Source organism: Mesitornis unicolor, unplaced genomic scaffold (assembly GCF_000695765.1).
Source record: "Mesitornis unicolor isolate BGI_N332 unplaced genomic scaffold, ASM69576v1 scaffold36621, whole genome shotgun sequence".
Lineage (NCBI taxonomy): Eukaryota > Metazoa > Chordata > Aves > Mesitornithiformes > Mesitornithidae > Mesitornis > Mesitornis unicolor.
The window spans coordinates 1-11812 of record NW_010163742.1 but is presented as its reverse complement, the minus strand read 5'-3'; the positions used below and the strand labels follow the sequence as shown (position 1 = coordinate 11812).

Below are 11812 nucleotides of genomic sequence, written 5' to 3'. Positions count from 1 at the left end.
GGTATCATGGATACAGGATTCTTGATGCTGAGGCATCTTTGATGTTGGGATGTGCGAAGGGTTTAGATTTCCTTCCACAGCCCCTTTTCCTGCTGTTTGTTTCCGATTTAGCACAATGTGTGCTTTCCCGTGTCCCCCGGAGCAGCTTTGTGGGAAAGGTATGCTGTAATTGGTTTATAACCATTCATAATGACCTGGCAGCTCAGTATGAGTAGCAACGGGGAGCAACTTAACTTGTGATTTATTTAAGTAAGCAACATGGATGAAAGGTACTCCCAAGTGTACAAGTTGAGCTAGTTGCCTAATTGGACGTAAATTTTCACATCTAGCTCAGAGAGAGGGTTTTGTTATGAAAGGCTGCATTTGGATTTATGAGCAAGCTTCTGGACTGCTAAACCAGTTTGTGAGCAAAGTTTAATATTGTCTTTTTTGGGGAGGATGTCTTAGTTTTTGAATTCAGTAAGTGCTAGTATACCCTTGTCATTTATAAAGCTAATGGAATATTAACTTAAGGTTTTTATTTACAGTTAGAATATCTGACCTTGCTTTTGGTGCAGTAACTCTCACTTTGATTTAAAGGCCACAATTGGTACTACTGCTTTGGTTGTCACCTTTTTACCACTTTGTTGTCATTGTGTTCCTGCTTATTTTGTCAAGGCTCTGATTACTTTTTCTCACACAACACCCATGATGCGAGCGACCCACCAGCTGCAGGGCATGATGATTCTGCAGGCGGTGCGACAGCCCTGGTAGTTGTAAGGCCATGGGTGGTAGCCCATGAGGGGCTCGCAGATTCTCTGGCACTGAGTGTAGCTTCGCCTGCACTCGATGCAGCACACACCGAGGTGATCCAGCATGGGGTCAAAAGCCATCCCTTCACCTTCCAGCTGCTGAAATGTAAAATATTAAATGTCATCCTGGTGCCCTCGTTCTCAGAGAATGTAGAATATACCGATGCTCCTCTTACCCCTTCAAAGGATAAAAACTGAAGTCTTGGTCCTGTTGAAGTTAACAGAACTCCCACTGACTGATCCATGCGTCTTCCTTTAATTTTTTTTCTTTAGTTTTGCTCTGTTTGGTAGAAGTGTGGAATTAATGCAATCACCCGTGTAAAATGGAAGAAAGCAACAGGGAGCTCTAACTTCATTATTTTTCTTCTGCAGTCCTTGCAAAAGATCCAGCAGCAGTAAAAGCCCAAGTTTTATGAAGTGATAGATAACTCTTGAAATCTTTTCGGGGTCTTTTATGTAGATTACAGTGTCTGAAGTGTATGCTGTGTTTTTAATGTTAAATGTGTTTTTAATGTGTTTAATGTTTTAATTTTTGTATTTTAATGCTTTTTATAGATTTCCCAGGAAACCATTCAGTAAGCTATCACCTTGCAGATTTTTGAATATTCTACCTTATCTTTTATTCTGCTTCCTGTCCCCCTCTGCCACACTTAGGTGCATTGTGGACAGTGAGAATTATGCCTGGTCTGTATCTGACAGTGAAAAGTTACATGGAGCAAGGCATGCCTAAAATGTAAAAGCAGGCGCTTACTACTGCCTTCACCCTTCAAAATTCCTCCTTTCTAAGGAGAAAAATAGCCTGGATATTCTGCCTTTTGAAGTTAATTTGTTCTTTTCCAATTGGTGTTATTTCAAGAAAAGCAGCCGCAAAGAGCAAATGCCAGAGTAACGCTTAGCCTTTTACCTGGGCATTTTTCATTCAGAAAACCAGCAGCATACTAAAAAGGTGAGGCGCAGAACAGTGCCATCTCTTGTCTGGGCTTGTACAAGATACTAGTGATGTCTTAGTGGTGTTTGGACCCCCAGTAACCCATTTCCAACTTTGTGGTTTCTTTGGGCACGATTCCTCTTCCTTGGATTCATATGCCTGCAGTGTGACCTTCTACACCTGAGCTCATCGTCCAGACCCAGGGTGAAGAGAAACAGTTGTAGGGAGGATTCATTTAATCCTGCAGGAAAGACCTGCACTGTAATTGGTGCTGCTTTTGAATTGAATGAGTCTGTCCCTAAAGCAAGCTCGGATGTTGGCATCTACGCAGTGTCTGTTAGTGAAGGTGAATCCCGCCCTGCAGGCTGGGGAAGTCTGGTGACTGTATCTGATGGGACATTCTCCGTGTGGCCCAGGGGCCCTCTGACTGGAAGAAGGGACCTGCGGCTGCTGTTCTGCCGCTGCCCGACAGAGCAGCTCGGACCCTGTGGACATGGTGGTGCTAGTAGCTGTAAGGAGAAGTTAGATTCCAGAACTGCCGCTGTTTTACTGACCCTGTGAGAGAGTCAATTTAGATCCACTTTATTCAGAGTGATTAAGTTTAATTAAAGGATGTCAACTGGGCAGAATGCTGTCACAGTGTAATGATCTCCTGCTGTTGCATAAATGTCAAGTCAAAGCTGGGACTTACTTCCAGAGCAGGAGGCATTTATCTTGTGACAGTGTTGTATTAATCTGCACCAAATGGTGGGTATAAATTGTCTGGCGCTGGTGCAGTAGACTGGAAGGTGCCTGCTGTACAGTCAGTTTTCCTGCAGCGTGGCAAAGGTGTTGGGACACAGCGGGGTGGCTCCTGTGCTCTTTCTGTGGGCTGTTTCATCTCGGAGAGTGAGAACAAATTTTGCGATGCTCATCCTTCACCTGCTGTTGCTGTCTCTAAACAGGTCCTCCTCTGTGAATTGCTTGCTAGACTAGGGCAATTTACTCTGATAGAGAAGAGGCTGAGAAAAGAGATTTATTTGGCCTAAGCCTAATCTCTTTGCAACCAGACACTGCTATTGCTTTCCTCTGTAGCAGATACTAATTTCTATTTGAGTGCAAAGTATGTTTCTAGCTACTGGACTTTCTTTTTACATTGTCAGTAAATGATGGGGATCAGCTGTCTGATCAAGAGCTGGTTTGCTTTGTTTTCAGGTGGTGCTGTCCTTGTTGGATCTCTCTGGTGCTGCTTCTATATGGACCTGAACCCTGAAAAGCAACTTCGCATCAGCTTGGCACCTCAAGCACTTGTGCTTGTTTCAGACTGAAGTCTAATGAAAACTGAGGAGAGGGAGGGAGAAGAGGATGAGGGAAGACTTTTCTTAAATTTTTTTACAAATCTGTAATTTTGGAGAAAAGCTAAACAGGCAAAGACTGTGCAAATTTAAAACAAACAAAACCACCAAGCAAAACAAAAACCAAACCCCACATCACCAGTATTACCTGTCTACAAGAGTCTCAGGCTCTGAAAGATCACAGTGCACATACTTACATTATAGGGGTTGTCTGGATTAAGTGTTTGATCGGCTTCTTGTCCCATTGGCCTGGTTTCATTCAGTTGGCCACCAAGCTCTTGAGTCAGCTGAGGGGTGGGTGACCTGGTGTTTACTTCTTCAGCAGCAGCTTCCAAGTCTTCTGTATCAAAGTTGGATTCTGATTGGCGTTTGTTTCTCTTCATTTCTCTCCTTTGGTTATCTGAAGAAATAATCACAGGAAGATAACACCATCTTCAGTGTGCCCTCGTATTTATCCACACATTATCTAAGGTTTCGGTGATTGGTTTTAAATATTAAAAAGGGGTGAGGACAGAACTAAAGATGAAACTGTGTGGTGACAAACTTGATGAGCATCCCCATGGGAGCTGCCTGCCTTCCTGTGTTGTATCTGCAGCCAATGTTGCTCCAAAGGGGTGTGAGACGGCCTCTTTTTTTCCTCTCTTCTTCCCCTTGAGGCAAAATGTTCACTGATGTTAACTCGGCAGCAGTTGCCAGCACTAGTGAGGCCAGCTGGTGAGCCTGGTGGAAACAGCTTCTGGGCAGCTTTGATACTGCTCTTTTGCCCAGTAGGATATGAAAACTCTTGAGAAAAGTGGAAAATATTGGCAGGTTGGATCCACAGATGCTCTAAAATTACTTTTTTTTTCCTTCTTTGAGTGTTCTGGTATTAACTGGGCCAAGGAGAAGTAAATCTTTGAAAGCCTTTTCTCCTCCCAGAGCTGGAAGTTACCTGGAGAAGTTGCCATCTCCCTGGTGACTCCTGAACACCTTTGCTAAGCTTGGCTGTGGGTGATGTGAGTACTTCAGTCCTGAGACTGCCCCCAGGACCTCATAAACTTAACCTGACAGTTACCTGGCTAAAGGATCTTGTCCCTCCACTCCAGTGAAATCCTCTGTAGAAGTAGAGTGGGAAATAGGACAGGCTGTGGTCCCAGATCAGGAGCTTGCTGGTTCCCTAACTCTTGGACAGGTATGGTGTTCCTGCTACCTGCTGTCAGGTGCCTAAACATTTTGGGGCTAGTTTAAGCTATTAACTTGTTCTTCTGTAGAAGGAGGCTGGCCTCTAGCAGTGCTTCATCTTGTAGTAAGTCACCCATGTGGGCTGTATAAATTGAGGAAATACAGGCATGGAAGACCAAATGCCTAGGTAAGTGTGGTTTCCCAAATGTGCAAGTGTCTGTGACAGACCTGATTTGGGGAAGGTGTTTAGACGAATGGAGGGATAACATACTTTTCAAATACAAGAAGTGTTACCTTTGGGATATGTTGGTCGCAGCCAGAAAATTGGAAGATCCCCACAAAGCTCTAAAATTTTGGGGCTTAGGAAGCTGTTATGCTTGATAGGCTCATCTGCAGCCACCCAGATAAGGGAGTTTTCGTCAAATCTCACAGGCATGATTTCATCTTCCTGCAAAGTCAAGAGCATAAATCCTTTGCTAGCTCAGTGAACAGTTGTGTGCCTGCTTGCTGTTAATTCTTGAGCATCAAACTGTATAATCATCCGCTGCAGCTAATACCAAGCATCCTCGTATTTCATGAATGTGAGCTGATTGTGCTGAGCCAAAGCCCGAGTAAAAGTTGCCACCACTGACATGAATGGCAGAACTATTGTCAGCTTTGCTGGGGCTAAGATCTTGCCCTTGGAAGGCTCTTCCCCTACATACAAGGACTAGATGTCAGAGATGGCTAAAGCACCAGATTTTCAGGTGATAGAAACTGTGAAGATTTACCACCTTGAGCAGAGCAGCAGTGAAATACGCCAGCTAAAAACAACACTCTAATCTTTTATCATGCCCCATTCTCAGTTGATGCACTTCCAAGAGATAACTATTTACAATGGGGGGGGGGAAGCGAGATTGTTCAAAAGTTTTGGAGAGGATTATAGCTTGAGAACTGCTCCAGCTCCCAGTTTTAAGTCAACGTGATCGGTCTGATTAAAGGTCTCCTTTGGTAAAAGCAATTCAATTGACCAACAGCTTGAAGTGTGAGTTAAAGGAGCCTGCCTTTTTGAAGTGTACCCTGCAGGTTTTTGGTTCATATCTTCAAAGTAACGTAGGAAAATGCCAGTGATTGATTCTTTAAAGTTGTTAGTTCAAAGTATTATTTTACATAAAATGTGTAAGTATTTTATAGCAACAGTGAAATATTAAAAGAAAACCAACTTGCGAATCATGAAAACCAGTATGATTTCAAAGTTAAAATTCTAAATTGCTTCCATAAAAGTCATCAAAACTTGTTATATAACTGACTGGATCAATTTATTCTGTCAAGTTGCTGTTCCTTTAATGTGTTTATTGATTTCTTTTGTAGGTCTCAAGTCATTTAAGTTTGCTATCCAATCTGTCTAGTGAGAAGTGCTCTTTATTTATATTCTCCCATTTAAGCTTTTATCAGCATTAGAAATATCTGAATCTAGTTTTCAGAAATAAAAATATCCTTTGTTTCTGTTTGAGATGATCCTGACTTGTGAGCAGGCAGAGTTTGGGTATCTGTAACAGCTTATTTCCATCAACAGCTTTTATTGGCAGTGTTGGTTATGATATGTGTTGCAAGAAAATGGTATACACATACCATACATATACACATTTTCTTCTAAATTAATGCGTATCAGGAAGGGGATTTACTCTAGAAAAATAAATACGGCTTTGCCATTCCTGTTGTACATCTAACCTGGAAAGTTGATCGACAGGGAAAGGCTAATATCCCAATGGTAGCACTAAATCAGGTGCTTGTTTTGGCCTCAGTGTGTATGATTTATTGCAGCGGTTGTTGGTGATGCATCTTTGGGGAAGATCCGCAGAAGAGAGGACAAGAAAAGATGTTTCCTGTAGCTAGGCAGAAGATTAGAAATAGCTTTTTGACTGGTTTAGGATAATGTCTTCAGGACTGTGACATTATTCTTACAAAAAGATGAAAAATTGAAACCTTGACTTTAGGCAGCCCTGCTAATGAAGTCAAGAAGCCCACCTTGCCTTTAAAATAAGGCAAAGTGGGAAAGATCTAGGCCTCTGCCTGGAATGTGGGCAAGATCTTTTCCCCATAATGGGGAAAATCCCACCAACTTCAGTGGACTTTGTAACATCACTGTTGCCTTCCTGACTGGATATAGAGAGACCTTCCTATGGATCTGCTAGACTTTGGTCTAAAGCTTCCCCCACTGCCCGGTCTCTGCAGCCTCTCGCGATGCCCCTGGACTCAGTGACACCTCTGACACCAGTCTTGCTTTTTTTTACCTTTCAGGGCCTCCTTGCAGTCAGTCAATGAACCCTCGACTATCCTACCCTCAGCAACCCGACTGCTATCCACAGTGGTTTTCAAATGTTGTTTTTATTGGCATTTAAGTATTGCCTTAAGACCCTCTCTGTACAAAGATTTGTTAAAAAAAATAAATATTTCTCCTTACCAGCTCAGATGAGAGGCTCGCTTTAGTCATAGCGTCAACTTCGGGGACGTGAGCTTTTGGCTGAGCTTTGATGTAACACTTTTCTCCTTCAGCAAAGCGGATTCCAGTTATGCCCTGCAAAAGCAGAAGGCAGGGGGTTGTGTGCAGCCCTCCAGCTCCCCAAGAAAGCACTTGAGCTCTGCTGAAGGTTAAATCTTATTTAAAACCAGATGCAATAAAACACTCTTCCCTCGTCAGGTTAGCTTTACAATTTTGGTCAAATGGCTCTGGAAGTTTTCACTCGGTTTCTGAAGGATGGGGGTGTTTTATATAAGTGCCTCCATGCGAGCTGTAGGCTACTTGAAGTAGCTCTGTTAAGGAATTAGTTGACACGATTTGAACTGTAACTTGGCACCTCACGTAGGCAGCCTCAAAACTGTGTTAGCTGGTGGTGCAGTACCCTTACGACACAGACTTACAGAAATATGGGGGCAGCTTGGTCCAATTTATAGACAAAAGTGGCTGTGACAGCAAGGGGAAACTTGTGACAGGAAATTGGGTGCTGAAATCTGTGTGTGGGACTTCCTTCATCTGGCCAATGAGGGTGAAATGCAGTTGCCTGAACCACGGATGTGTAGTTGTCAGCAAGAGAAGGGTGTCCCAGCAGCTCCAGGGGGCTGGGAGACTCCTGCAAGTCCAGGGTCGTATCTGCCAGCACCTTGGGCACCAACATTTGGGCAGTGTGACCTTATCTGTATTTTCTGGTTTTGAGTACCCACAAAAGAGTTCTCTGTTTTGTTACAAATTTAGATACCTCATTACAGACTGCAAAATCCACATGGTTTACATAGGGTTGTGTGAGCTGCATTTGACTGCCTAAATATAAAGATCTCATGCCATTTGACTTATGCTGGTTTTCTGCTTAGCTTCTAGCTGCCAGGCCAGGGGGCCGTAGGTGTCCTCACAACCCTTCTCATGGGCATCGTGGATACCATAGGCATCTCATGTGTCTTGAGATGGGCAGTACTGAGGCACCTGAGTCTCGTCCTGTGTGCCTGCCAGTCCTGTATGGTTGGACAGGCATCCATCAAAACAAAATTACCAATTCTAAAGCAGTGAGAAAGGGGGTGGCAATGCAGGGATGGGAGCACAAGGGAATGAGACTGTGGTGCACTGAGTGTGCTAAAAGTATTCTAATATTGCCAAATCCAAGTCTTCACTGACCGTGCAATTGTTCAAGCAGTGCCAGTCAACCCAAAGCTGCTGATGTCAATGCCTGGTCACTAGAAATTGAAGAGATGCACTTCATTCTCCCTTATGTGCCTTCCTGGCTCAAAACTGGCAGCGTCCCGTTGCTCTTGCTGAGCCTATTCCTCTGTTACAAAAAGCAGGCACCGATCCCTGGTTGGTGCTGGGAGCTGATTTCTGTACTTTACCAGCAGCGCCCAAGGAGGCAACGTGGATTCAGCATCTCTCTGGTGGGCTGGTGCTTTTGTGCAGATGTGGAAGAGTGAAGGCAAATGAGAGGAGCTTATTGTGGGTGCTGTAACTCAGCTGCTAATAATGTTGCTATGGTGATGTTAACAGAGCTGTACCACAGCTGTCAGGAAAGTCGGGGTCCTGGGTCTCCTGGCATGGATTTGTACTTGTTGAGAAGCCAAGGAGCTGAATTTCTTCACCTTTCCAGATTCAGCAAGGGGAAGGTGGCTGCTCCGGGAGCCCTCAGCAAGTCTTCCTGGCAGCAGCACCTTTATTTTAGGTGCTGCTTTGACTTAGAGAGGACTTAGCTCTGAAGTTAAGTAGACTGTTTCACACCTGAGAAGGTTAATTGCAGGTTCTGAGCCCTGTAAAGAGGTTTCTGCAGCATCACATAGATGTGCCTTTAGTAGCTCAGTGGTGGTACAGCTCAGTGAACCGCCCTATCCGAGCTGCTGAGCTTTGCTGAGATTTGGCATCTGTTGGTCCAGGCACTGTGCTCAGCAGCCACAGCCAGGTTGCTGGGGTACCCATATGCATTTGCTGTCAGCCCCAGCACTGTGTGTTTGGTGCATGGATGCATAAGCTATGCCAGATGCCTCCTTCCTCTCCCCTGGGGATGAACCCAGACCAAGCCATGGCAAGCAGCTCCCATCCTTGATCTCAAGGCAGACCAAGCTGCCTGGGTCCAGCACTGTGAAGTTGTTTCTCCTTGGCACCTGCTTGGGTCAATGTGTTGACCCTATGCTCCTGAAACAGTGGTGTTTTGGGGAGGGAGAGGTGGTTTTTCCAGTTCAAATTGTATGAAATCATGCACATTGTAGCTCTGTTCAGTGGTTTGGAAATGCGAAGTGTTACATGGAGCCAAACCTGATGCAGCCTAATCCATGCTGCTTCCCAGAGTGGGACCTGGCACGGCTTATCCCTAAAAGGCACTTAAACTTAGTTTTGGAGGAAACTGCCTGGCTCACTGTGAAAGGAAGCTGGGAGAGCGAGGATGCTTGTGGGTAGTTGAGGGCTGGAACCTGAGACCCGCTGGGGCAGAGAAGTTGGGGCAGGGCAGGGTATCCTTAGAGTCCAGCGCCAGAGCATGTTACATGAAAGAGAGGGATGGTGGTACTTACAATCTGAAAATCATGAACTTCAACAGCCTCTTCACTTCCACTGCCTGTTTTGAATGTCTCTAAGTTGTTTCCAGCATCTATTTCCATCGATCCATCTTGTACTTTTCCATTAATGCTCATAGTATAGTGAACATTGTACACCTAGAATCAATAAAAGAGCAGTAGCACATGTCAGTAATTGCTTATTTCCTTCCTCCTACTTCAGGCAATGGGTCAATCTGGCTGTCATATCTCTATTCAGCTCCTAACTTCTATTGCTGTAGGCTTTTGATAACCTCCAACCACCACCACACGGCTGCAGCACTTCACCACTGGGGCAGGGTGCCCAGAGAGGTCGTGCAGTCTCCATCCTTGGAGGTTTTCAAGGCCTGACTGGATAAAGCCCTGAGCAACCCACTCTGACCTCCTGAGGTCCTTCCTTCAGGGAGTACTCAGTTTTACTTCAAAAACAATGTGGAGTGAGTCCACATCCAGGCTTAGTCTAATTTCAAAACCTTCTTCTAGGTCATGTTTTAGGACTCACTTCTTACACTGGCGTGATTCCTAAAGGAGAGCAGGAGTGAACATCCTACTCCAAAGGGGACTGACCCCTATTTATCTCTTAGGATGTTCTGCTGAGAGACAGGAAAAAGTTCCTCTTGAATATGAACATGTTTCTGGGCTTGTAATGGATCTGAACTTTGTTTAAATTGGATATGAAGTTGTATAGACCTGTATTTTCCTTGTCAGCGTATTTACTCTTATCCTATTTTCAATGAGGAAAGCTGCAGCATGGTTTGTATTTGCTAGAGGACCGCAATCTGTGGAGGGTTTTTTGTGATTTTCTTGTGCAGTTCTGCTAAAAGTGCTGCACAAGCAGTTTACTTTTGGTCTTAAAAAAGCCTTACAGCATTTTAATGAAAAATTTACACTGACAGCTAGAGACAAATTTCTTCTTCTCTCGCCTTCGCTCAGGAAAGTTTGAGGTGTGAAAGATTTATGGTTCCTCAGTTACACAGCCCCATATTCTCTGCTGTCTAGGACTCCTGTTGAACGTGGTCCAGAAAATGAGACCAGTGTACGTGTTCCTCCCTGCTGGGGGCTGAGATAGAGTTGAGACCCTGGCCCCTGTCAGTTATGGGAGAATTTAAAGATTTAAAATAAAAATAATATTTTTTAAATGAATGACCCTAAATATAATTTTTACAATTGCTTTCTCAACCTTTGCAGGTCAAGTGTAGCTTTCTGAGGAAAATAACTCAAAGCTTTCACAGTTTCTTCACCTGGAGCTCAACTTGGAAGTGTAATGACAACCCTGAACGTGCCTTTTGCAAAGCAGAATTTAGATGATGAGAGCAACAAAAAAGGGGAAACTTTGTCCTGTACTCTGCAAATGCACCTACTTGGTCAGGGGGTCTGTATGCACCATTCCCCCTCCCTGCCTATGCACTTTTTGGGTCTGTCTTCCTTTTCAAAAACCTTAGAGCAGTGGATGGCTCTCACAGCACGTCCTGGAGGTCAGCAGCATGTCCTGTCTTTTTGGTGCAAAACTGAATTATCTGAATTATCCCTATGTGCAGGGGTGCATCTCGCAGGGGGACCTCTGCTCTGGCTGCTGGGATTTGCACAAGGCTCTCCTTGATGGGGACTGGCACGGGGCTGGAGGCTGTACAAAACTTCTTCCAAAGTAAATTCAGAGATCCTAATTGCACTTATGGAGCAAGTTGCGTTCAAATGGGCACCATCAAGTTTCAAACTAAGTTTTAAACCCAAATCTTATGTAAACAGAAAGACATTTTCAAATGCTTTGAATTTTGATTCTTAAACTGATCAGCAGCTTCTCCATTTTGTTCTTTGCATATGTGATTCTTCATGTACCCCAGAAAATGTAAATAATAGATGTTACATGGCTTTAAAAATTGTTCCATGGCTGCAAACCATAAATGCCTACATGTATGCACAATCCTGCAAACCACCAGAGTGAGATAATGGTGCCTCTGAATGGATTAAATATAGCATTACATATTTGAGCGTCCAGGTAGAAGCTGGACCAAGAATGCAGATGATGTGAAAAAGGAATTTACACATTTCAATGCTTTTTTTGTCCTGGGGGCTGGAGTTTGCCCAGGATGTGAATCCCTGGGGACTTGTTGGGGTTTGAGTTTGCTGAGGAGTTGCAAGCCGAAATCAATGTAGGGTCTGTGCTCTCAAAGGTAGGTTTCATGTTCATTAAGAAATGTGCTTCCAGAAGGCTCCATCCAAACAGCAAGTGAAGATAATGATTATAGCTGTGGCTTTTAGGTTTGGCTTGGGTTGGGTTTTTTTTAAGCATGGAGAAAATAAAGAAAAAAGAAAGAGACCTCTTTATCGACCTCGCAAGAAAAGTTTCCAGCCTGTGCCTCTCTTTACATGAAAACAGCTGAAAAAAACCAAACCGTGTGCCGCCCGGGCCCCCCCCTGCCGCTCCGTGGCTTTCCAGAAGTAGAAGGCGCCGATGGCCCCGGCCAGGAGCAGGAGGGCTCCGGCGATCAGCACCGCGGCCCCAGCCTTCAACAGCCGCCCCGGCCCGGGAGGCGCCGCCGCCGTGTACGCCTGCG

The 11812-nt window shown here is 44.5% G+C and overlaps 1 protein-coding gene across 1 annotated transcript; it reads right to left on the bottom strand.

The window, feature by feature from the left end:
• Positions 1 to 674: 674 nt before the first annotated feature.
• Positions 675 to 11809, bottom strand: LECT1 (leukocyte cell derived chemotaxin 1; the record flags this gene model as incomplete). The annotated part of the gene is made up of 6 exons (XM_010194082.1): positions 675 to 890; positions 3251 to 3453; positions 4509 to 4662; positions 6658 to 6771; positions 9237 to 9377; positions 11667 to 11809. Coding segments are annotated over 6 exons (971 nt in total), but the record flags the coding sequence as incomplete, so codon positions are not given.
• Positions 11810 to 11812: the final 3 nt, after the last annotated feature.